This window comes from Phascolarctos cinereus, unplaced genomic scaffold (assembly GCF_003287225.1).
Source record: "Phascolarctos cinereus isolate Bilbo 61053 unplaced genomic scaffold, phaCin_HiC Scaffold_3;HRSCAF=262, whole genome shotgun sequence".
NCBI lineage: Eukaryota > Metazoa > Chordata > Mammalia > Diprotodontia > Phascolarctidae > Phascolarctos > Phascolarctos cinereus.
The window spans coordinates 76400764-76424222 of record NW_027555736.1 but is presented as its reverse complement, the minus strand read 5'-3'; the positions used below and the strand labels follow the sequence as shown (position 1 = coordinate 76424222).

The window sequence follows — 23459 nt, the reverse complement described above, 5'->3', positions numbered from 1 at the left end:
TCGGGCGAGCAGCGACAGCCAAGGCCTCCCCTTCAGAACGTAGCAGACCAGACCAGTGAGAGAGAGTTGTCTTACGGCCGGGAGGGTAAACTTAGGAAAGCCGTGAGGAGGGAACGTCGGCAAGCTTACTGTACTTGAGACAGCTCCAGGGAGGTCAGGCTTCGAGACTCTGTGCGGGGCCTCTGGGACTGGAGGGACCAGTGGAGGAGGTGGAGAGCACAGTGACGGTGCTGTCTGGCTAACAGGGGGCCCTGAGCCAGAAGGACTGGCTGGCTGCTGACGGTGGGATCGCCTCTGCAGACGAGGGGGAATGAAATCATCTAATGTCGGAAAGGTCAGAGGCGCGCCAGCGGAGGTGGTCGCTGGGAATGTGGCGACTCGGTCCAGGGCCACCAGAGGCGGTGGTGGTGTTCTGGATCTGCCTTCTTGCCCTTGGTCTGTGTTAACCAGGTACAGAGGGACTACTATAATCCCTGGCTGAGCTGTGTTGGAGGAAGTAGCGTCCTGTGGGAAATAAGGGTGTCGTTATGCAGAGGGGCCAGGCACAGGAGAAGGAATTCCATATTTACACAGTTGTGAAGTGACATGCAATGATGGGCCACCAGAAATATTTTATCAGTGCCCTTCAGCCGGGGTTCATGAGACAGTCAGTGCAAGCCAATAACTTTTGTTGGCATCCTCACACTGCATGACACAGAAGAAACTCCATCCAAGGTTACTTTCCATCCATCTATTTTTAATTTCCTTGAACTCTAAGGGAGTTAGAGAGAGAGCAAGAGAACAACAAATGGGCCATGTTTAACAACCCCACCAAGTGCTGATTCTGAGGGCCCCCACCCAGCCAGGCACAGACAGCTCAGTCGGTGAAGCAGTGGGCTCCTCCATCCCCTTGGAAAGCCTCAGTAACTTCATGTCTCCCCAACGTGGTATTAGACCGTGGATCAAACACCACACGCACACATTCACAGGGGGGAAATACTGTGCTGAGGTTTCTTAGATAGGAAAATTCATTCTTCAAGGTGCAGAAATGTTAACAATTAGAAGGGAAGCATGAGTCAGTTAGCTGCTTGCATCAGTTAGAAAGAAATAAAGAACAGATGTGGGAGGAGGGGAGGAAGCACAAACATTCCCATTTCCTTGCCTTGGCCGGATACCACCGTCGTGGAAAGCAACGTTCTTTTCTCTTCAGGGTCCCTTGGCCCGAAGGAATCTGGGCACTTAGCACAGGTGGTCTCACTGCTTCTGGGAGAGGAGACTCAGTCCCCAGAAGAGGACTTTCACCCTGGCTAACTGCATCACCACTGCTGATGGTGTTAAAGGACAGCTGGGGAGGATCGGGAAGAGGAGCAAGGCGTAACGGTTCAGCGCTAGGCAAGGAGGACACAGCGCCAAGAGCTGGTGCTCCAATGACCTGGTCTTCCAAAGGGTTGCTCTGGGTTTGGTCACATGCAAACCTAGGGGAGTTCTCAGATGCAGTGGGGCCGGTGTTGTTGGATAAACAAGCGACATATAAGCTGCTGACCTTTTTTTTATCCCTTCCTGCCTCGTGATGGGGATTAGAGCTCACATTAGGGCTATCTTCTGCCCTGGAAGCCTCCCAGGGGCTCTGGTATCGGGATGATGCATCAGGGTATGTGGAGCTCCTAGGCAAGAATGCCTGACTAGCATACGCTGTGACTCTGGGAGCTGTGCTGGCTACCTGGGAGGTGGGCACAGCTGGGGGAAAGGAGGGACGCTGCTGGAAAGAAGCACTCTGGGGCATGTAAGGCTTCGGTGAACTCAGGTACACACAGTCCTTGAAGGGCACTGGTGATGAGGAAACCTTAGCTTCAGCGTGTGGTCGCCATGCAAAGCTTTGCTCTTTTGGAAGAGGAGGGCATGGAGGTGAGGAAACCTTTAGGATCGGGTTCAAGATTAAATACAAAAATAAAAAATAAAGAGGGAAGGGTGGAAAGAATGAGGATGGTCATTAGAATGAGTAAGGGTTATTTTCTTTTCTTCCAGCATGACATTAGGAAAGCAAAGATCAGGGTAGCTTCGAGAAAAAAAAAACACAATTGCTCCCTTTTCTGGTCCTCTAATGCTAGTCTTGCCAAAAGTCAGACTCTTCTGTTCTTAGCCATACTCACCCAGGCATATTTGGGATGGTATCTTCTTGACCTTCACACAAAGTGGATTCTCAGAGGAGCATCCCCAAGGATGGACACACTCAATTAAGTTACTGAGTCCCTCACCAGATGGAGCTTGAATGGCCTACAATTTTCCTCAAGATATTCTTCAAAACCAAAGGCCCAAAGGGCCTGTATTTGGGATTAAAGGCCAATATAATGCATTTATTTTTCCTTATTTCTTCCACCACTCTCCCCACCACCACCACCACTCACTTAATACAATTAATTCTTTTCCTTGCAGGAGAATGGAAGCAATAGGCCCCAATCCAATTCACAGAAGATAGCTATCAATTTCTCCACTTGTATTCCACAGTTATAACTAAAGTCTACCAAGACGTGGACTCAAGGACTTCAATAATCTGGGATTTGATTTGTCAAAGACACCCCTATATCAATGAAAACAGCAATTTATCTGTAACTTTGCAGAGAAGAAGAAGAAATGAGGAAGGAAGGAGGGAAGGAAGGAAGGAAGGAAGGAGGGAAGGAAGGAAGGAAGGAAGGAAGGAAGGAAGGAAGGAAGGAAGGAAGGAAGGAAGGAAACAAGCATTTATTAAGTGCCTACTATATGCAGGCACTGCTAAGGACTTTACAAATATTATCTCATTTCATCCTCAGAACCACCTGGGCAAAGAAGGTGCTATTATTATCCCCATTTTATAGTTGAGGAAACTGAGGCAGGTAGCAGTTAAGTGACTTGCCCAGGGTCACACAGCTAGTAAGTGTTTGAGGCTCTTAGCTGCCTTAGAGAGTGGCATAAACTGAGTCTCAGAGAAGTTTAGTGATTTGCCCATGCACATACAGTGTCAGAGATTAGAATTTGAATCCAGGTTTTTCTAACTCCAAGTCCAGCAAGCTTAGGCAATGTGCAAAAACACCTCTCACAAAACTGAAAAGGAATCTCTTTTTTTACATGTGAACCCATTAATTAAGTCTGCATAGGATAGTCAGTGCTCCGATTCCACCGTACTTGGAGTTGGAGGGTCTAGGTGTGAATTCTGATGTGACCTTGGACAAATAACTCAGCCTCCCAGTTCTACTTTCTTCATCTGAACTGAGGATAATAATTTCTGCATCACCTACCATGTGGGGTGCCTTGGAAGGATCAAAGAGATAATACCTGAAACATTTCATAAACCACAAAAATCTATATAAATGTTACTACCAAACGTGGTATTGTTGTTCCTGTTAACGATAACAAGATCAATAATAATAACAAGAATAATGATGAAAGACAGACCTGAAATGAAGCACATGTGGTCTCCTTCTTGCCCAATGTCTTATAAAAAGGTCTAGGGGTGTTGGTGGCAATTTAATCAAACAGACAGGTGGGAGAAGGCTGTCCTGAAGTGACCATGGTCAACACCATGAGAATAGTTGAGGCTAGTGAGATCTAATTGGTCAATCAGAAATTTAAAAGGTATACCTGTGATATTCCCTACTTACTCTCTATACCACACCCAACAGTTCCTCATGGCTGTATGCATTAGACTCTGAAGTCACAGTGACTCAGAGGGGATCATTCGCCAATCAGCTCTCCATTGGTTTCCCACCTAGATATCCTGCTAGGAGGTCAGGAATCATTGCAGGAAGTATACTTCCTTTGGTTCTGGGCTGAAGGCCCCAGACTATGATCAAGGTGGCTGTAGGAAAATGTAGGCTCTTATCCCTCTTTTCAAGCCAGTCTCCTCTTCAAGAGGTATATTTTACCTTGGCCCAGGCTCACAGAAGGTCTGTGGTCAGAGTTCTTGGGCAAAGGGCCAGCAGAAAAGGTAAGAAATACAAGAAAAAAGGTTATATAAGCCTGGATTAGGCTACTGGCACAGCCTTTTAAAGTTCATAAAAACAGTAACAATTAGTGCTTGTAGAAGGGGAGCTAGAGAATGTTAAAGGAACTTCTGACAAGAAGAGAGGGTTTGGCTCATTTTTTATGGGTTTTGGTGCACATAACTACAAACAGTTCTCTCTAGGGTCATTATGACAGTGCAATGGCAGCTGTGGTCATCAATTCACGGCCACACGACAGGGATCACAAAACAAGCAGTTTCCCCCCATTACTCTATAAGAGCTGAGAGTCCTTGGTATAACTCTGCAAGCTCCACAAAATCAGGATGAAGTCTGGGGGAAGGTTTCCATGCTAAATAGGAAATGTCCAGGAATATAAAACTTGACTCCCATACAAAAAGGAATCCCTTTCTGCTCTCTGGGCTGGCCTAGGAAGGCTTCAGTGAGCTAGGGAGCAGGCGGTTTTTCTCCCGGCCTCGGTTTACTTTCATTTTAAGCTTGTTTCTCTCCACATGTGATTCCTTCTTGTCCAAAGATAGAAATCAGTTTCAGTGAGTGTTTAACTTAATTTGACCATGCCCATATATGGGCCTCAGGGATGCATTACATCAAGCAGTAAGCCTTCATAGCTCTTTGCTTCTTTAGAAAACACACTCCCCAGAGATCTGGATATGGTTGTCAGTGACTATTAAAGCCAATGGTCCTGTTTTATTGTACCATTAAAGAAGGAGGGAGAAGAAGGGGGTTAAGTAAAGCAGTGAAGGAGAGAAAGAGCCCCAAACTCAAAATGAGGAGGCATCGGCCGGAGATCTGCCTTGGGATTAGCTGCATGACAGCAAATTTGGGCAAATTATTTAGCCTTCCCAAGCCTCAGTACCATTTGTAAAATGAGAATAATAATATTGGCACCACATGCTTCACGGAATAATTGTGAAGATCAAATAGGTTGAATGTATTAAGGTGTTTTGAAACTGGAAAGGTGCACTTGCTCCCAACACACAACCAGCAGTTTTTAGGGTTGTGTAAATTAGACTAAAATCAGAATGAGTCATTCTGAGGGAATATGATCAACCAGTGGAACAGACAAGCAAAATTGACTAGGACAATCTCCTATCTTCCAGCCACTGCCTTGGCTGGGGATGAGAGAAGTGATGGGGTCCACGGGAAAAGAATGACTGGGTCAGCTCTGCAATCCTCTCTCCTGCCAGAGGACACACAACCTGGATAGCCAGGAAAATTGATACATTGGAACATCAGGGCACCAGAATTCTTCCATCTGACCCCATAATTTCCACGTCCCTATTTTACTCATATAAGGAGATAGGCAGGGGACAGAGAGTCTGGAGAGACCTGGAACAGCTTTAGAGGCTACACCCAGGATCCAGCAGGGGTCACCATCTTTTATTTGCCTCTTGTCTGGGTGTCAATAGCATCAAGGGGGGCAAGGAGTTCACTCCTACTTCAAAACAAACTGGTAGGAGAAGGATGGGAAGGAGAGAAAATAAATTGTTGTTAAAAAATAATTTTAAAAACACAAACTTGGAAAAAGATTTGTTACTCATCTCTCTCAAGTCTGTATTTTCAGAAATTACTGAGTCTATTGGCAGCATGTCTATTAATAATAATATTAATTAGTCTAAATAATCATTAGATATTAGTTACCAATAAATCTATTAATAAAACCAATGATTTCTTTACAGATGAGTGGGTAGCAAAATAAATCTAGAATAGTAATATCAAGTAATAAAATACTGTAATAGTAGAAGAGCCACCCAATATGCAAATGAATCAAGAAATTTAATTAACTCTCCACTTCCTAAGCAGATCTGTGTTAGGCCAACCATTCACTTTTGGTCTCTTGAGATAACTTGTCTGGTGCAGCTGCTTATGACGCCAAAGGGCACTATTAGCATTCATGAGCTGTCTTTTTGGGTATTAAGGTAATTATTAAGGCTTGTGTGTGTGCATGTATGTGTACGTGTATGTATGAGTACATATGCGGCGTGTAAATTCTATGTAGATTATAGTATCATTTCCGCAGTGTAGATATGGCCATTGTTATCTGGGTGTGAGCTCACTGAGATGAGACAGCACATACTTTCAGGGCTGATAGGAATCTAAGTGATTATTTAGTCTAAACCCCTTTGTATGAGAAAACAGGGGTTCAAAGAAGGGAGCTGACTATCTGATGATATACTGAGAACTTTACCCATTGGGTAAACATCTATATATTTAACTTCTCATGTCACTTCAACTGCCTGAGTCTCAGTTTGCTCACTTGTACAATATGGTAGTTCTATTAAATTATCTCTTGGGGCCTTTCAAACCCCAACAGTCCATGAATCGATCATTCTTAACACAATGATACCTATAGAGATTCAGCAGTAAGTCTATGATTCTTAACAATGGCATGCCAGGAAGTAATTTTCTATCATCTCAACTGTATAAATAGATAGTATTGAGTGGCAAGCAATTTTAAGAATTCCAGAGCATGTTGGCATGCATTGCCAGCACATGATAGGCACTCAATAAATACTCATTGATTGGTTAATTTCAACAGCTAATCCATGCAGACAGAAAGGAAGAAGGAGATGGTCATTCCACCTATTTCAACTCAGAGGCACCAAGGAAGTGGCCAAACTCTCATCACTATGAAGAGGAGAGAAAGACATCCCAGATTTCTCCCACTTGATGCAGAAGGCTTGTTCATTTCATTTCCTCAGAAGCAGAGTAAAGAACAATAGCATTGACTTACTTGGGATGCTCAACACCACTTGGCAGGGATGTGGGAGAGTGCTCTAAGAAATATTTTCAGTTCTCTAAAGCTCTTAGGCAGCATGATTCAGTGAAGGGAAGGCTGAACTTGGAGTCAGGAAGACCTAAGCTGAACTCCTACCTCCTACATGTACTGACTATTGGACTAAGGGAAAGACACTTAACCCTTCAGTGTCCCTTGAAACTCTCTAAAACCATGAGTTCCAGAGGAGTTGCCTATCTGTGTCAGTGAAGGGAATTTCCACACATTGCAGTTCTCCCAAACCAATGAAATCAGAGGTCCAGAATCCCCCTCAGTGTACTTATTATCTGTGTTGCTGTGTAATTAGGGTAATCTGTGTTAGCATCATACCCTCCTACTAGACTATAAACTCCTTGAGAGCAGGTTCTTGTCTCATATAAACTTCATTATGCCACCATCACCTAAAATGATGCTCTACTCACTGCAGATATTTAATAAATATATTATTTGTAGATTGCCTCTAATTTGTAGATGACCTCTGACCAACCTTCACAAGTTCTGAGAGATGGGCAACCCCATCTCACCCAAGTTTACAGAACTAAAGCAACTCCCCAGAGGAGAGGAACTCAAGAAAAAAACCTGCCAAGTTTCCAGGTGGTGGACAATATATATTGAGCACCCCTTGTGTGAACTTGTCTGTGTCCTCGAGGGGAAAGAAAAGAAAAAGAAAGCAGGGGTCTGTCAAGGAGCTTGCAGAGGGGAACGGAGTTATTCAGAAAAAGGGTGAGATGAGCTCAGAGCTGTCTAGCCCCTCTTGACAGCTGTTGCACACCCTCTACCCACTTTGCTGCCATACTGGCTGGAAGTTTGCAAGCACAGCTTCCATTTGGAGAAGTAACATCAGGCATCTAGGTGGTACAGTGGAGAAAGAGATGGAATTGGAATCAGGAAAATCCTACCTCAGATTACTTAGTAGTTGTGGGATGCTGAGCAAATTATTTAACTTCCCTCAGCCTCAGTTAACTCATCTATAAAATGGGAATAATCATAACAGCGCCTACCTTCAAGGGCTGTTATGAGGATTAAATGAAATGATGTAAATAAAGTGCCTTGCAAACCTTAAAGTGCTATGTAAATGCTACATACCGTCATTATCATCATCATCATCATTCTTAATAACATATTACAAATGTGGAGGTTATACCCAGAAATGGGTTCTGCCTTTCTTTCTTCGTCAAGGATTGCTCATGTGTTCAATCAATCAGTAAACATTTACTAAGCACCTACTATGTGCCAGGCACTGTGCTTAGTGGTGGGGATGCAAAAATAAACAAAAGACAGTCCCTGCCCTCAAGGAGCTTACAATCTAATGGGGGAGACAAGAAACATGCAAAGAAATATAGACAAAGAAAGCTATATACAGGATAAATAGGAGGTAATTAAGAGAAGGAAGGCCCTGGAATTAAGAGGGGTTAGGGAAGGCTTCTTGCAGGAGGTAGGCTTTTTCAGCTGGCAAGGGTGGGGAGAGAAAGAACAGGAAGAAGCTTGAGGGAGCCAAGTCCTAGCATAATTATTACCATTCCTTATTAGTTAAAGCTTAAACTTTTCAAACATCATCATTTTCTAGATCAAATGAGACAATATTTGTAAAGTGCTTAGCACAGTGCCTGGAATAGGTGGAACAGAAATGCCAATTCCCTTCCCCTCCTCCATTGTAGATAGAAACCGTGGCTGGGATTGTCTACCTATAGTGCTAATTCTTACTTCTCACTGACCCCAATCACTGAGCAGTGAGAGAGCAGGGAGACTGCACAGAAAGCCAGCAGATGCCCAGACCCTGATCTGAGGAAGTGGGGTGGGGGGGATCCATGGGAACTCCAACCGCAGCTTCTACTTAGCTCCAGTCCTCATAAAGCCTTTCACAATTGGGCTCCAACCTCTCCAGATTGAGAACCCCTCCTTTACACACTCCTCATTCTGGCCAAACTGGTCTATTTACTGTTGTTCCCCGGACATAACATTCCATCCCCGACCTCCACGCCTTTGCCTGTTGCCCTCTCTCAGATCTCCACGCTTGGAACACCGTCCCTCCTCCTCTCTCCCTTGTAGAAACTCTAGCTCCCTTTCAAGACAGCTCATGGCATCTCCTCCACCAGGCCTTTGCTGATTACCCAGTTGTTAATGCTTCCCCTCCTGGCAATTACTTTGCCTTTATTTCGTATGTGAGTCATAGTTACTTAGCTGAGCACAGGTTGTTTTCTCCAAGTAGAATGTAAGTTCTTTGAAGGTAGGAACTATTTCTCTTCTTTTCTTTCCTTTTTTTCTTCCTCTTTTTTCCCCTTTCTTTGTATCCCTAGTACATAGTGCCTAGCACATAATAAATGTCAGTTGACTAACTGACTGATTTGAACCTTAGACAATTAACAGTGATCGCAAAACTACCACTCATGTAAATATAGGCACTGATAAAATTAAAAATGAGCTTGAATTATTTTCCCCATTTGCTTTGAAACAGTTTTTTAAAATATTCTCTTCCAGAACTTTTTTCCAAGCATCAAAAAACTTTGGGACATCAAAGGAACCAGGATGGCACATTTCAAATCCCCATGTATACATAAGCGAACCCCACCATTAGATAACTATTCAACCCTCACTTCTCTTTAGCCCCTCACTCTTTTCTTGGAGAGAGTTTCCATCAGCCCAGAAGCTTACATTAGGACCTATCCAATTGAGGCAGCTGTGCCTCTAAACCCAAGGCACAGAACAGTGCCCTTTGTCAGCTCTGCACCCAGGCCTCAGACACATGCCTGCCTACCTGTGACTTGTTGTCAGAAGGAAGGTTGGGATGCACACTTCGGTAGCCCTTGGCAGCCAGGGAAGAAGGCTGGGCATTTCCGTTGGTATCCGCGTTAGAGGACAGTCTCCACTCATCTACAAGATGAAAGAGTACTCCAGGTCACCAAGAATTCTCCCTGGTTCCCGAGGGCTTTTCCATAGGCACTAGTGGAATGCAATAAGACAGGTAATTCAAAAGCAAGCTTACCTGTGGGGAAATTTTCTGGCTCCAGACCTAAGAGGTATCACAGAGAGGGATGAAAGAAGAACAAGAAAAACAAAACAAAACAAAAAACAAAAAAACAAAAAGAAAAAAGCAAATGGTTATGTTTGCAGGAAACCAGCATATACTGCGACCAAGGGAGAAACCCCAGCTTCCTGATTTCAAACACAAAATGCCTTCAGTCAGGATGGCCTAATTACCATAGGAACGAGCTCTAGCCATGATGTGCTCAGTGTCTCTGACCTTTGAAAACACAAGGCTCACATTCATAGCAATGAAGAAACAATTGTCCCTTGACATTCCTCTTCTGCAGACAAAAAAGCAACAGAACTCTCTTCTCCAGAGGCACAATTCACTCACTCACATTTCCCCTCTTGAAGCCTGATGTTAGTAAAAGAAAGAACCCTCCTAATTCTAATTAACACTACTCAGCTAACATTTCAAATTCACAGAACTGTATCAAACAGATATGTGGTTTTGGGGGGTTTTTTTGTTTGTTTTAAAGAGGATGTAGTGAGTGATTGGGAAGGGAGAAACAAAAAATTGGAGCTCAGTGGAATCTGAAGTGTTAAAGAACCTCTTTTCCCACCTTATTTTTCCTTATTTTTAACTAGCCTAAAAAAATAGATCCTCAAATCTGGCTGCCCTACTATTGTTTCCATCACACTTTAAGTCACCCCATCTCTCTGTGATAATATACTACTACACGAATCTTTCTTGTCCATCCCCCATCTCTTCTTACAAATTCTGGACCTCTTCTATTTACATCACCCAGCTACCTCTTTTCTAATTGCCAATAATACTTATGAGGTCAAATTTGTGGATATTACACGGCAAGGAAGGATAGCTAATTCAATAAGTGTTAGAAAAAGGATCCAAAAAAATCTAATCAATCGAGACTTTACAAGGATAGGCTGATTCTAATAAGAAGAAATTGTTTAGGAATTAATGGGGAGTCTTCACTTGGATTCAAAAATCAAATGCACAAGTACAGAATAAGGATGATATGGGTAGACAATATTTGACACAAAAAAGATCTGAGGGACTTAATGGAATGGAAGCTCAGTGAGTTAAGAGAGTGATATGGCAAGCCAAGGAACTAATATCACCTTGGGCCATATTAACAGAAATACAGATGAGGTTATAGCTCTGCTGTATTCTAACTGGTCGGCCAAGAATAGAAGGAATGCAGAAAACTGGGGAAAAAAGACTTTCATAGATTATTTCTCAGGATGGGACTGGGTTGAAATATTCCTGTGGTGTAGGAGCTGGTTGACTTAGAAAAACATGGAATGACTCGGATTTATGAAGGAAGATGCTATTCGCCTTCAGAGAAACAGATGACAAGTGGAAATAAGCATAGTATAGTCTTACATATATGTGTATGAGTGTATATGTGTGTGTTTATAGACACTTATGCATATGTGTGTATATATATCCATGCTCAATTTTAGCCTTCTTTGGGGTGGGGGAGGGAGGGAGGAAAAAAAAATAATAAAAGTGCACAGCAAAGAAAAAAAGAAAACATACATGGAAGCAAAGAAAAGACAGGCAGCTTTGAAAGCAATGTGTAGCATTTATTATACAGGTTTTCTTGAAATGGAAATTTATTGTTTTACATTGAATCCTCTCTTATATTCTGCTGTATACATGACAATGTTTTTGTTTTCTTAGTTTGTATTTAAGTTTAAAACAAATAAAAAATTTACACAAAAAAGAGAAAATTATATACAACAAAGGCATGAGTGACTGTAGAAATAAAGATCCTGCTAATATAAATATAATATACAGGTTTAAAAAACTGAAAAAGGGGGATGTCATGGTCAGGCCTGTGTTTTAAGAAAAACACTTTGGCAGCTACATGAGGCCTGCGTTGAATTGATGAGAGACTTGAGTAAGGGCTAGCCTTCTTATAATAGTCCGGGCAAGAGGCAATGAGGGTCTGAACTAAGATAGTGGCTGTGGGAGTAACAAGAATATCACATTAAAAGAGAGGTGCTAGGAAGATAGAAACGCCAAAGTTTTGCAACTGATTCAGTATATGAGGATGAGTAAGAGTGAGGGGTCAAGAATGATACAGAAGCTGTGAACCTAGGTGGCTGGGAGGACAGCAGTGCCCTCAGAAATAATAGGGAAGTCTAGAAGAGGGGAAAGTTGGAGAGGGGCGATAACGAGTTCTACTTCACATATGTAGAGTTTGAGACACCTGCATGATATCCAGTTTAAAATAAACAATACACAGTGATGCTCAGGAAAGAGACATAGGCTAGAAAAAAAGATACGGGAATCATCTGCAGGATGGTAATAATTGAACCCATGGGAGCTGACAAGATTACCAGCTATAGACAGGAAAAAAAAAAAAGAGGGCCCAAGATGGACCCTGGAGAGACAACCCCAGGTGTAGGGTTGTCATGGACGGAGAAGGATTAAAAAGGATCCGTCAGACAGACAGAAGGAAAAAAAGGAAGGAGCAGTATCAAGAAAACCCAGAGAGAAGACAGCACCCAATTGAAAGGGATCACTGGCTACAGCAGAGAGATAAAGCAGCACGAGAAAAGGAGGAATTAGTTTATTTTACTTAGTCCTAGAGGGTTAGAAAGAGAAGCAATAAGGGGAAGGCACAGAAAGGAAGATTTCGGCTAGACTTTTAAGTTGTGTGCGTGGTTTTTCGTTTTCTGGTTTTTTTTTTCTAAGGAAAAAAAGTTATAACAATTAAAATAGTTTAAAAGTTAAATAGGCTGCCTTGGGAGGTAGGAAGCTCCCCATTTCTGAGAGTATTCAAATGGAGACTAGAAGTTCACATTTGGGGTATGTTGTAGAGGTGAGGCCTGGTCAGGTGCGGGTTGGACGAGATAATCTCAGAGATTCTGTTACAAGTGAATATCTGCCCTACCTACCTCAGATGAGGTCATTTATGTGAAACTGCTCTGCGTGGCCTAAAGTGTTAGACAAACAACAGGTTATTATTATTAGTCTCTTGTCTATCTATCTTTGTTACTTCCATGCTCTGCTTTATGACGTCTATCCCGTTCCCAAACAGATGAACAGAAGAAATATTGCTGCTGGTACTCCACACCTCCTCTGTGTGCAACTTGGAGCCCAAAGGGGCTAGAAGACCCCCGAGAACGGGCTTCCAGGGGAACTGGAATATGTGGGAAATTAAGCAATAAATAAACACTCAGGGAAAGTAAAAAGACACCCTCTTGTTAGGGCAAGAAGGGAATGGAAGTATGGGGAGAAAGGGATGACATGAAGGGTAAGAGAAAAAGATAAGCCCATGTTCTATTAAACTTAAGAGAGGTATATTAGAAAGTCAAAATTAGTCTTGAGTGTTGAAAGGCGGCCAAAAATCCATGAATTTTAGCTTATTTCCTCCTTTCAAAAGTCAATGATGTAGTGACTTAGTTAACAATGTGTTTTATATCTGACTGATTTCTCAATTATGACAATGTCACCATGAGCAACTAAAGCAGAACCTCAGCTACCCAGAATTTTGGAGAAGGCACCATTCTAAATAACAGTTTTCTGGATAACAAGAGTGTTTTTTAAAAATCATTAAACCATCAAAAAAAATTTGTTTGTATTTAAATAATTTTGAATGAAAATCTTTCCAAAATGCGGTACACAGAGCATCAAAGACTCCCAGAATCTCAGTTAGATGGGACTCAAAGGGAATCTAGCCCAATCCATCCCCTCACAAGAACCTTGTCTTCAACAACACAGCCAACGAGTGATCGTCCAGCTCTTGTCTGAAGACTACTGGTCAGAGGGAATCCATGACCACATCAGAACTGTTCTCATTGTTAGGAGGGTCTTCCTTACATTGAGCCATCTGCCTCTCTACGATTTCCACCCATTGTTCCTAATTTTATCCTCTGCCTTCTTCAACTAAGCATGCTAAATGCAACATAACCTTTTCCTGATGACTCAGGATTACCATGTTGAATATCAATTATTATACTGCACAAGAATGCCTTCAGGGTGCTTGCCCCACATGTAAACTAGCTCCAAAAGGCTGGACGTTAAAAAGGTTTTGTGTTAGATTTTATGGGGAAGAGGAGGCAGGTCAAAGATACTATCACTATTTGCTATTGTCAGTGTGCCTGCCTTGGGGGGGGGAGTGCACTTCTACTCTGCAGAAAACTACACTTTTAAAGACTTAGCTACTAAATTACAGATGAGCTGTGATCAGTGTCAGTCAACTTGAATTTCTTTTTCTTTTTCTTTTTTTTTGGCAAGGTAATTGGGGTTGAGTGATTTGCCCAGGGTCACACAGCTAGTATCATTCAACTTGCATTTATTAAGTGCCTATTATGTGCCAGGCATGGTAGAGTTCTAATTATGATGAAATCACTGATGTTCAATCTATTGATACAATGATGTATTATTCTAACATCATGGATTATCTCCCAAGTAGAGCTTAATATTTGTGTGATGCTGGCAATTCACTTTGTTTCTCCGGCCCTTACACTTTGCTCATCTATAAAATGGAGGTAATATTACTTGCAGCACTTACCAACCCTCCCAGGACTCTTTTGAAGTTCAAATGAGATAGAAGTAAAGCATTTTGCAAACCTTAAAGCACTTTGTAAATATGAGTTATTATTGCAGTTATCACCATAAAATACAAGGGGAAGAAATCTTGATCACAAGGATTTTTCCAGTGGGAAAAATGTATGAAGTTGATGCTTCTATGGTTTCCAAATAGCACCTTCCTTATAATTATTTTCCAGACCATAAGATCCCGAAGATCTCTTAAAATTTTCTCCCCATTCTTACTCTTCAAGGTGAGCACATCATGTTGACTTACAAACTTTTCCACTGTTTGCTAAAGATTTCATTGTTTCCAGTTATTTTATGTCCTTCTCTCTTTGAGGGCCTTTGTCACCAAGGGCCATTCTGAGGTAATCTGTGACTACGTTCCACGAGCACAAAATAAAAACGAAGATGCCTTACTTCTGGAGAGTGCTTCCTACTGTACAAAGTGTTTTTTCATACACTATGTCATTTGATCCTCACAATAATTTAGCTTCATTGACTTCCTTCAAGTGCCTGCTAAAACCTTAAAGATTTCCCCCATTCCCCTTAAATTTATCCTGTATACATCTTGTTGGTGCGTGATTGTTTGCATATTATCTCTTTCATTAGGCTGTGCACTCTTTGAAAACAGGGACTGTCTTTTGCTTTTCTTTATATCCCCAGTGCCTGGAACGTGGAAACTGCTTAATAAATGTTTACTGACTGACTAAGGTCTTCGGGCCAGTTATTATTATCCCCATTTTACAGATTGGAAAACTGAAAAGTTCACAGGTTAACTGGTTGCCTACAGTCACCTATATGGCAGTAGCAAGCTGGGACTAGAGTCCAGGGTCCAACTCTTGGTATAGTAGTCTTTTTAGTATACCACAATGCCTATCTCTTTATAGAATCTTTAAACCATTTAATCTTTAATCCAGAAAGTTTTAAAAATAATCTTTCTACCTGTTGTTCTATCATTTATCAGTCATGTCCAACTCTTTGTGACCCCATTTGAGGCTTTCTTGGCAAAGATCCTAGAGTGGTTTGCCATTTCCTTCTCCAGATCTTTCTAATAACCTCCAGTAACTCTCTAATCTATAATCAGAACTTGCTCTATCTTCTATATAAAGGGAGAAATGATGTAATCATATAATCTTAAAGCAAGAAGAGGTTTTAGAGATCATCTGAGTTAGGAGTTCTTAACTTGGGATCCCTAAACTTATTAATTTTAATACTTTGGCAGCTGTATTCCGATATCACTGGCTTCTTTTGTAATCCTTTATATTTTATCTCATGCATTTAAAACATTATACTGAGAAGGAGCTATAGTCTCCACGAGATTTCCAGAGGGGGTCATGATATAAAAAAAGATTTTAAAAACCCACTAAAGGTCAATCCATTCATTTGACAAATCTTTGAATAGCTAGATTTGGGTTTTTGGCAATTCTGAAGAGGCCTTAAATGTTAGCAAAATGCTTAGTTCCTTTTGCCTTATCTTTCCATCACTTGGTTTTCATATAACAAAAGGTCCTTTCTGGGCCTCAGCCTAGGTCTGTTGACAATTCTTTCTCTTTTGCCTTGAGCCAATGCCATTTTTTTCAATGTTCAAAATATTTTGCATGGATCAGTTCTTGGATCTACTGATAATTCCCTTCGAGCTAATCTTGCTGCTTTCCTGTAGAGCATCCAAGAGTTCCTTAATGGGCCCTACTAGAGGAGTTCTGAACATTCCAAGTCTTATTTATACCCTCCTGCTGGGTTCGATTAATTTGCTCCCTTATGCATTGATCAAAATGAGTGATTTGTTTGAATCTTGAAATCCTTCAGTGTTAATTTTCTGTGGGCATTCTTTCTGAAGCTTCTCTTGTTTCCAAGCTAATTTGAGGAAATAAGTCAATGATGAGTCCAAGAATCTTCACTTGCATGCAGAGGCTGTCGAGCAATCATGGTGAGGCAAGAATTCAAGATGAGTGCACTGTTAGCATTGGTGTGAGGAAAGCAGGCTTAATTGAAATCAAAGCATAACTTTAGAAGGCAGATGATAGTCAGAATATAGAAATGAGAATCAGGCAACAAGATCTTAACTAGACAGGAAGCTTAACACCCACTAAGATCTTAGGCTCTCTGCCTCTTTATAAGAAAAAGCACTGGTGTAGAGACATGGGTGGAGACAATTTAGAAAAGAAGGATGAGCCAACAAATTGGTCTTCAAGGACCCACATCTGGACAGGAAATGAGATTTTAAAAATCAGAAGTCAGACAGACAACATTCCCCTTATTCTTGGGTGGGGCCACAAACATGCTTCTGAAGAGACCAGGAACAGATGTTATTAGAGCTTTCTCAGAATGAGGGGAAGGAAGTGGGCTCTGGTCAGAAGACCAAGGTCTCTACAGCAATCTGGTAGAGCTGTGGAGTAGAAAGAACATTGAATACTTCCCATCTTTCTATATAAAATAAACTACTGGAACCTAGATGGTCTTGGGCAAACAACTTCAATTCTCTGATGCCCAGTATCCTCATCTATAAAATGAAGGGGTTAGATGACATCTAAGAAGTCCTCCAACTCATCATCTATAATCCTTTGATTATTTTGGGAAACTCGGAAATAAATGATCTAGAGTCAAGCTACCACTTCAGGGAAGGAGTCAAAGGGTTCAAGCAATTTACAAAGCTCAATGTGTCTCTCCACCTTTTCCCCTCCCCACCCCAAGTCACAAAACTGTCGTTGTAAAGATCAAATGACATAACATACATACTTTGTAAGCCTTAAAGCTCAGGATAAATGTAAGCTGATGTTATTCCTCAGAGATACCATCCATGCTCATGCTAAATAAACTAAAATGTATTTGCTGATGAATCAACAAATCTAGTTCTCCAGTCCCAGATTCTTAGATATGAGATAATCTAATCCAACCACCTCCATTTTTACATATTAGGAAACTTAAGGCCAGAGAGATGAAGTGGGCTGTCACAAAATCACAGGCTCATACATCAGAGAATTACAGCTCTACCGCTGAAAGGGCCTTCAGAGGCCATCTGGTCCAACACCTCCATTTCACAGACTGAGGAAACTGAGGCCTAAGTCGGTTAAGTGACTTGCCCAATGTAACACAACTAGCAAGCAGCAACACTGGGATTTGCACCTGTGTATTCGGATTCTAAATCTAGCATTCTTTTTTTGTTGTAGTTGCAGAATACTAAGCGGCTCACTGGTAAGTGTCAAGTCCAAGTATCCCAGGACTTGATCCCAGGACTTCTAAGACCAGTGCTTTTTCTACTATGCTGCTTCCATATCTTTCCATGAATTCTCTCGAGGGGACTGACCTAAAGGACTGATTGAAGCTCTTTCCTTTGGTTCAAGTGTTATTAATCTGGGGGTCCAATAGCTTTTTTAAAAAGTATTTTGAAAAGTTTATTTCAATGTAATTGATTTCCTTTGTAAGCCTACATGTTTTTTATTTGATGCTTTTCAAAGCATTATCCTAAAAAAGAGGTCCAGAGGCTTCACCAGACTGCCAGAGTGGTACTAAGAACCCCTGCTCTAATACCATAATGTTTCTTGAGTAAGAATATAGTAACGTCTATCTGGTGTCTTTTATTCTCCTTAAATGAACAACCCATTTCATTTTCTAGACATTCATAAGATGAATGGTTTCCTTCATGCCACTTCTCATGGACAAGCCATCACTGACAATGTATTACAGTCGACTTAGACCCACTATATGTCTTTCTATTGCTCTTTGGTTACTTGTCATTTTGATTTTCGTAATATCAAAATATCCCATCATCTGCAGCCATATAGCATTGCTAGGAGAACACTGGTGGTTAAAAAGATCAAGGCAATAAAATTTGGGAGCATTGAAACCTCTGTAAAATTTCCCAAAGGAGATATAGCCCAGTCTCTTCTTACTACTTACTTCTAGGCCAAGCCCCCTGTCTTTCTACAGTGCCTATCTGACATACCTGTAATAGGCTACTGATTCAATGAGCTTCCCATAAAGCTGCATGTTCTACCATCATGTGGGCTATACCCATTTTCCACTTACTTTGTTTTTCTATTGCGGATGGCAAGGCCAGTTTTTCCCCTTTATAACAAATATGCAAATGCATAGTCAAGCAAAACAAATTCTCACACTAGCCATGTCCAAAAATGTATGTCTTGACTTCCTCCCTATTTTGTCAAAAGGTGGGTAACATGCTTTGTAATCAGTCCTCTATAATAATAGTTGCTTACTCTATTTGTCAGAATTCTTAAGTCTTTCACTCAAAAAGTCTCATGTCTTTCTTTAAAATTTTTATAATTTCTTTATAAATGTTTATAAATTGCTTTCCCATTTCTGATCACTTCACTCTGCATCAGTTCATACAAATCTTCTGACAGTTCTCTAAAACTGTCCCTTTCATTGTTTCTTACAGCCAATAATACTCCAGTATACCACAATTTGTTTAGCTTTGCCCTGTTGATGGGTAGTCTCTCTGTATCTAGTTCTTTGCCACTGTAAAAGGAGCTGCTGGAAATATTTGTGTCTGTATGGACCCTTCCCCACCTTTTTGCATTTCTTCAGAGCATTAGTCCAATCTTTTCCAGAGTACTACACATTTTGCTGATGAGACTCTATGGTGTTTTGGGACTTATTGCAATGAACAGCACATCAACAAATAGGAGCATTAGAACCACACCACTAACACAGAATCTTTCTATCTGGACTCTAGCGAGAACATCTTTCCAAATAGTGATGAATACCTTAGGTAAGCATAATTCTCTGTTTTATACCTCACTTGTCATCAATACTTAGTGGATCTCTGAACAGTTATTTGGTGCAGTGGATAGAGTGCTGGGCCTGAGGTCAGGAAGATTCATCTTCCAGAGTTCAAATTTGGCCTCAGACACTTCCTAGCTGTGTGACCCTAGGTAAGCCATTTAACCTGTCTGCCTCAGGGGGCACCATAGTACATAGAGGGCCAAGCCTGTAATCAGGAAGACTCATCTTCATGAGTTTAAATCTGACCTTAGACACTTACTAGCTGTGTGACCCTAGGTAAGTCACTTAACCCTGTTTGCTTCAGTTTCCTCATCTATAAAATGAACTGGAGAAGGAAATGGCAAACCAATTCAGTATCTTTGCCAAGAAAGCCTTGAATGGGGTCATGGAGAGTTAGACAGGATTGAAATAACTGCACAACAATAATGTTTCTATGGTCAGAGTCACATGGTGTAATTTCAATCTGTGTAGGATGAGGAGGGCCTGCTGGACTTCATTTTGTTCTCCTGAGGCAAATGATTTTCAAAGTCACTCAAAGGCTACACAGATTGCAGCCCATGGATGTAACGGAATAATCCTGTGCTGTAAGCAAGGATGGACATGTATGATAAATACAGAGAAGCATGGAAAGACTTAACCTAATTAATGAAAAATGAAAGAAACTAAACCAGGAAAACAATATGCACAACGACAATAAAAATAAAAATGGAAAGGACAATCACTAAACCATGAAATTGAATATTTCAGAATTATAAAGAACAAACTTGACCCCAAAGAAATCCTACATGAAGACACCTTTGCAGAGGTGAGGAATGTTGCAAATAATGTTAATTTTTTTCAATGTGTTAGTTGGTTTTGTTGAATTTTTCCTCTTCTTCCTCTTCCTCTTTTTCATTTAAAAATCTTTTTTTTTTAAATAATGTATGGCTCTCTAGGTGTGGAAATGAAGGAATATGGGGGAAATCCAGACAATGTAAAGACAAAAGAAATTTTTAAAAATAAATAAGTATCAATAAACAACAGTATTAGCAGGAGCCAATAATGTTTTCCCAACCTCTGCCAGTTCTACAACCATGAAGATGTGATCTGCTATTGAAAATCATCTGTGAAGGTACCCACCTGTTCCCTTCACATTTTTTTTTAATCAAAGATACCTTCCATGCATGCAGGCACCATTTTAGAGAAGGGAAGGTCTTAGGGAGGGAAAAAGAGGCCTATGAGTGAGAAGTTGGGGATTTACTCTTGGTCATCTTTATTTTGCGGGAAGAAACACCATCTATGTTCTTTTGCGCTCCTTTGGAATTCCTTCTCTGAGAGGTCCCTCGAGTGCCTTTAGAATTGTGCCACCTTCAGGACAGATTCCATCTATGTATATAATTTGGTCAGATCTGGATAATCTTCTCAATTGTATCTTCTGAAATATCATTGCCATTCTCTCCATTCTGCATCAGTTCTAAGGATTCCTGATCGTCACTAATGAAAATAGCTAACAATAAAAACTGTATCAGGACCACTCAATTTCATGCCTATTTGTTGTTGTCCTTCCAATCTGATCTATAAATGCTCTCAGGTTGAGCTGGCTTAGCTGAATCTCATCTGTTTGGTTTTTTTTCCCAGTAACTTGTGAATCAATACTACTTATGGTTTTCTGCCATCCTCCCTTCTGCTGGTTTGCAGATGAGCTTATATTCTGAGCTGATGTTTATGACTGCCATGTCTCTTTGCTTGACAAGAAGATCAAGCATTTGTTGGCTGAGGCTGATTCTGGACTCTTTCAGTCTTCTCACTGGAGCCATTATTTTGCTTGGTTAAACTTCTCTGAAAAAATGGGGACAGTGAGAATCAATGCCTTCACTTTTGATGACTTTTTTCTTTTTCTTGGAGAAGACTAGTTAATTAACTGGGGCTGCTGTCATAATATGCAAAACATTATCCCCCTCCTTACCCTGGGATCATCCCAGGATTTAGAGCTGGAATAGATCTTGGGGGCCATCCACTTCATTTTAGAGATGACCAAGCTGAAGCTCCCAAAAGTTACGTGATTTGACCAAGGTCAGACAGATATTAACAGAGGCAGAATTTAAATATTGGTCCTCCACCTTCAAACTCATTACTCTTGCCACTGTATCATGATATCTAATATAGTATTTGCTTAGCCAGTCAATGATCTGAATATGCACCATATTGGTTCTGAAGTATCTGGATTATTACAAAAGATAAAATTTATACCTAGGCTGGGTCATTCATTGCAGTGCAGTTGAGGAGTCCTGGTGAAGGAGGAGCTAGGACCAAGGAATTAGAGCGAATAGAAATCAAGAGAGTCAGAGCCACAGTGGTGATGGAGGTCAGATAAGTACAGAGAGAGAGACAGACAGACAGACAGACAGACAGACAGAGACAGAGAGAGAGAGAGAGAGAGAGAGACAGAGAGAGAAAGACAGACAGATAGACAGACAGACAGAGAGAGACAGAGAGAGAGAGACAGAGAGAGAGAGAGAGACAGAGAGAGAGAGAGAGAGACAGACAGACAAAGAGAGACAGACAGACAGACAGACAGACAGACAGACAGAGGAAAAGAAAAAATTAGTATTGGGGGCAGAGCAAAGTGGGAAGTTCAATGCCAAAGCTGGAAGAGCCTTAGGAGTTGGGAGGCATAGCTCAAGGTAGGTTAGACAAAAGATTGGATGGGTGGTCAGCAACTGGGAGATAAGCAGAAACAAAGAAAACCCCATAAGAGTAGGGCAAGCCAGGCAGATAGCCTGGCAGAAGAACTAATGTATGGCAACAGCAATCACGAAAAGAACCTGATATTGAAGAAGCCCAATTTCTTAGCCTGAGCTGTCTTTATTCTTCCTTCATTCTAATAAGAGCCAACCCCAAGCAAGTTCAGCCTACAGTCCCACGGATCATGTTAAATAAAAGTATCTGGCTAAGCTATGAGGGCAAGAAGTGTATGGCACATAAGGTTCTTACCAAAGATGATTTCCTGACACCCAGTCTTCCCGGACATTTTAGATATTGCTACCAGACTGATTACCCACAACGGTTCACCCTATCATTGACCAATCCCTTGAGCCTATCCATGTGTGTGCAAGGCAAGTATGGACCAACAAGCTATTCCTACAACTCAGAAGTGGTCAAGGAGCCTGGATTTAAGATCAAGAAGATAGGCAGCCCTCTGGTGACACAGATTGCTTCTCAATTTCACGCATGGACAAGGATACAGTCAGTCAAGACTCAGGAAGGGTGGGACCAGTGCTAGGTATATTAAGAGGACAACCTCACTGTTCCCCAATGTTCCACACCTATTTTTGTTCCTTAGTATCATTACTTACTATTTTAGTGACCAGACTACCTTGCTAGTTCACTTCAGCACATCATGTTCTATTACTCACAGTTTTTAATCTGTCTGCTGTTTCTCGTCTTGTATTTGGGTAGTTTGCTGTTTCTCCTTAAGCACTGGCCCCATATTTGCCTTACTGAAAATTTGTTTTTGCTCCCTGCTACCCCTGCCAAGTTATCTTGTGTTTATGTGTTTATTGTTGTGCAGTTTTGTATATATTATAAATCTACCTGCAGCTTTCCTCACTAGAATATAAGCTACTTGAGGGTAGAGAATGTTTCTGTTTTGTCTTTTTATTCCCAGTTCTTATAGCTGTCTTGTATTAGATGCTTAATAAACACTTGGTTCATTCTAACCAGACTGAGACATCCATTGTTGTTCCCAAGTCCCTATTTCCCTACTAAGAGACAGGAGGTGGCTATGTGGACACGTAACGTGGCAAACTGGGAAGTGTGCTATCCATCTTAAGTACACGTCTAAGACGTGACAGAGCCTGCCAAGAATCACTATCGATGACGCTATTACTGTTTTTGTTGTTTGTCCTTCATTCTCAAAGAAGACCATGGCATCAGGAAGGTGATGCCAAGACTTGCAAGTGAATTGGATTTAAGTGAGGGAGGACTGTGCAAAGTCCAGGAGGAATCTGACTGCATTTCAGGGACTGGGAGCTTCTGGGTAGGAAAGTGAAGACCTTTGTCCTACATAAAGATAGTGTTTCTTGTTGAATAAGAAAGAGCAGGATACAGAAAGTGAACAGATATTCAGACATGATATTATGGAAATATATTGCACGTGTATAACCTATATCAAATTGCTTGCTTTCTCAGATAGGGCAGAGGAAAGGGAGGAAAAGAGAGAATTTGGAATTCAAAAACTTTTTTAAACTAGTGTTAAAATGCTTTTGCATGTAATTGGAAAAAATAAAATATTGTTAAAAAATTTAAAAAGAATTCAACTCATAGACATAGTGACAATGGGGAGGATATAGTTAACCATGATATATAATAATAGAGGAACAGAGGTGCACCCATGAAGACTGAGAGATTGGCCAGAGACTTGCCAAATAGCAAAAGAACCTTAAACTCC

The 23459-nt window shown here is 41.1% G+C and overlaps 1 protein-coding gene across 50 annotated transcripts in view; it reads right to left on the bottom strand.

Annotated features, from left to right (window-relative positions):
- The window catches only part of SORBS1 (sorbin and SH3 domain containing 1), a 306881-nt gene that overhangs the window by 118819 nt on the left and 164603 nt on the right, over nt 1-23459 (bottom strand). For 27 of the 50 annotated variants that reach the window (XM_078150965.1, XM_020996940.2, XM_020996923.2 and 24 more), the window contains 4 exons: nt 9734-9760; nt 9506-9621; nt 1142-1894; nt 130-504 (listed from right to left, as the gene is read on the bottom strand). In XM_078150965.1, coding sequence (XP_078007091.1) covers nt 130-504; nt 1142-1894; nt 9506-9621; nt 9734-9760 — 1271 coding nt within the window. The remainder of the gene's footprint in view (nt 1-129; nt 505-1141; nt 1895-9505; nt 9622-9733; nt 9761-23459) is intronic. The other 23 variants (XM_078150967.1, XM_078150968.1, XM_020996945.2 and 20 more) reach the window with 6 other exon arrangements.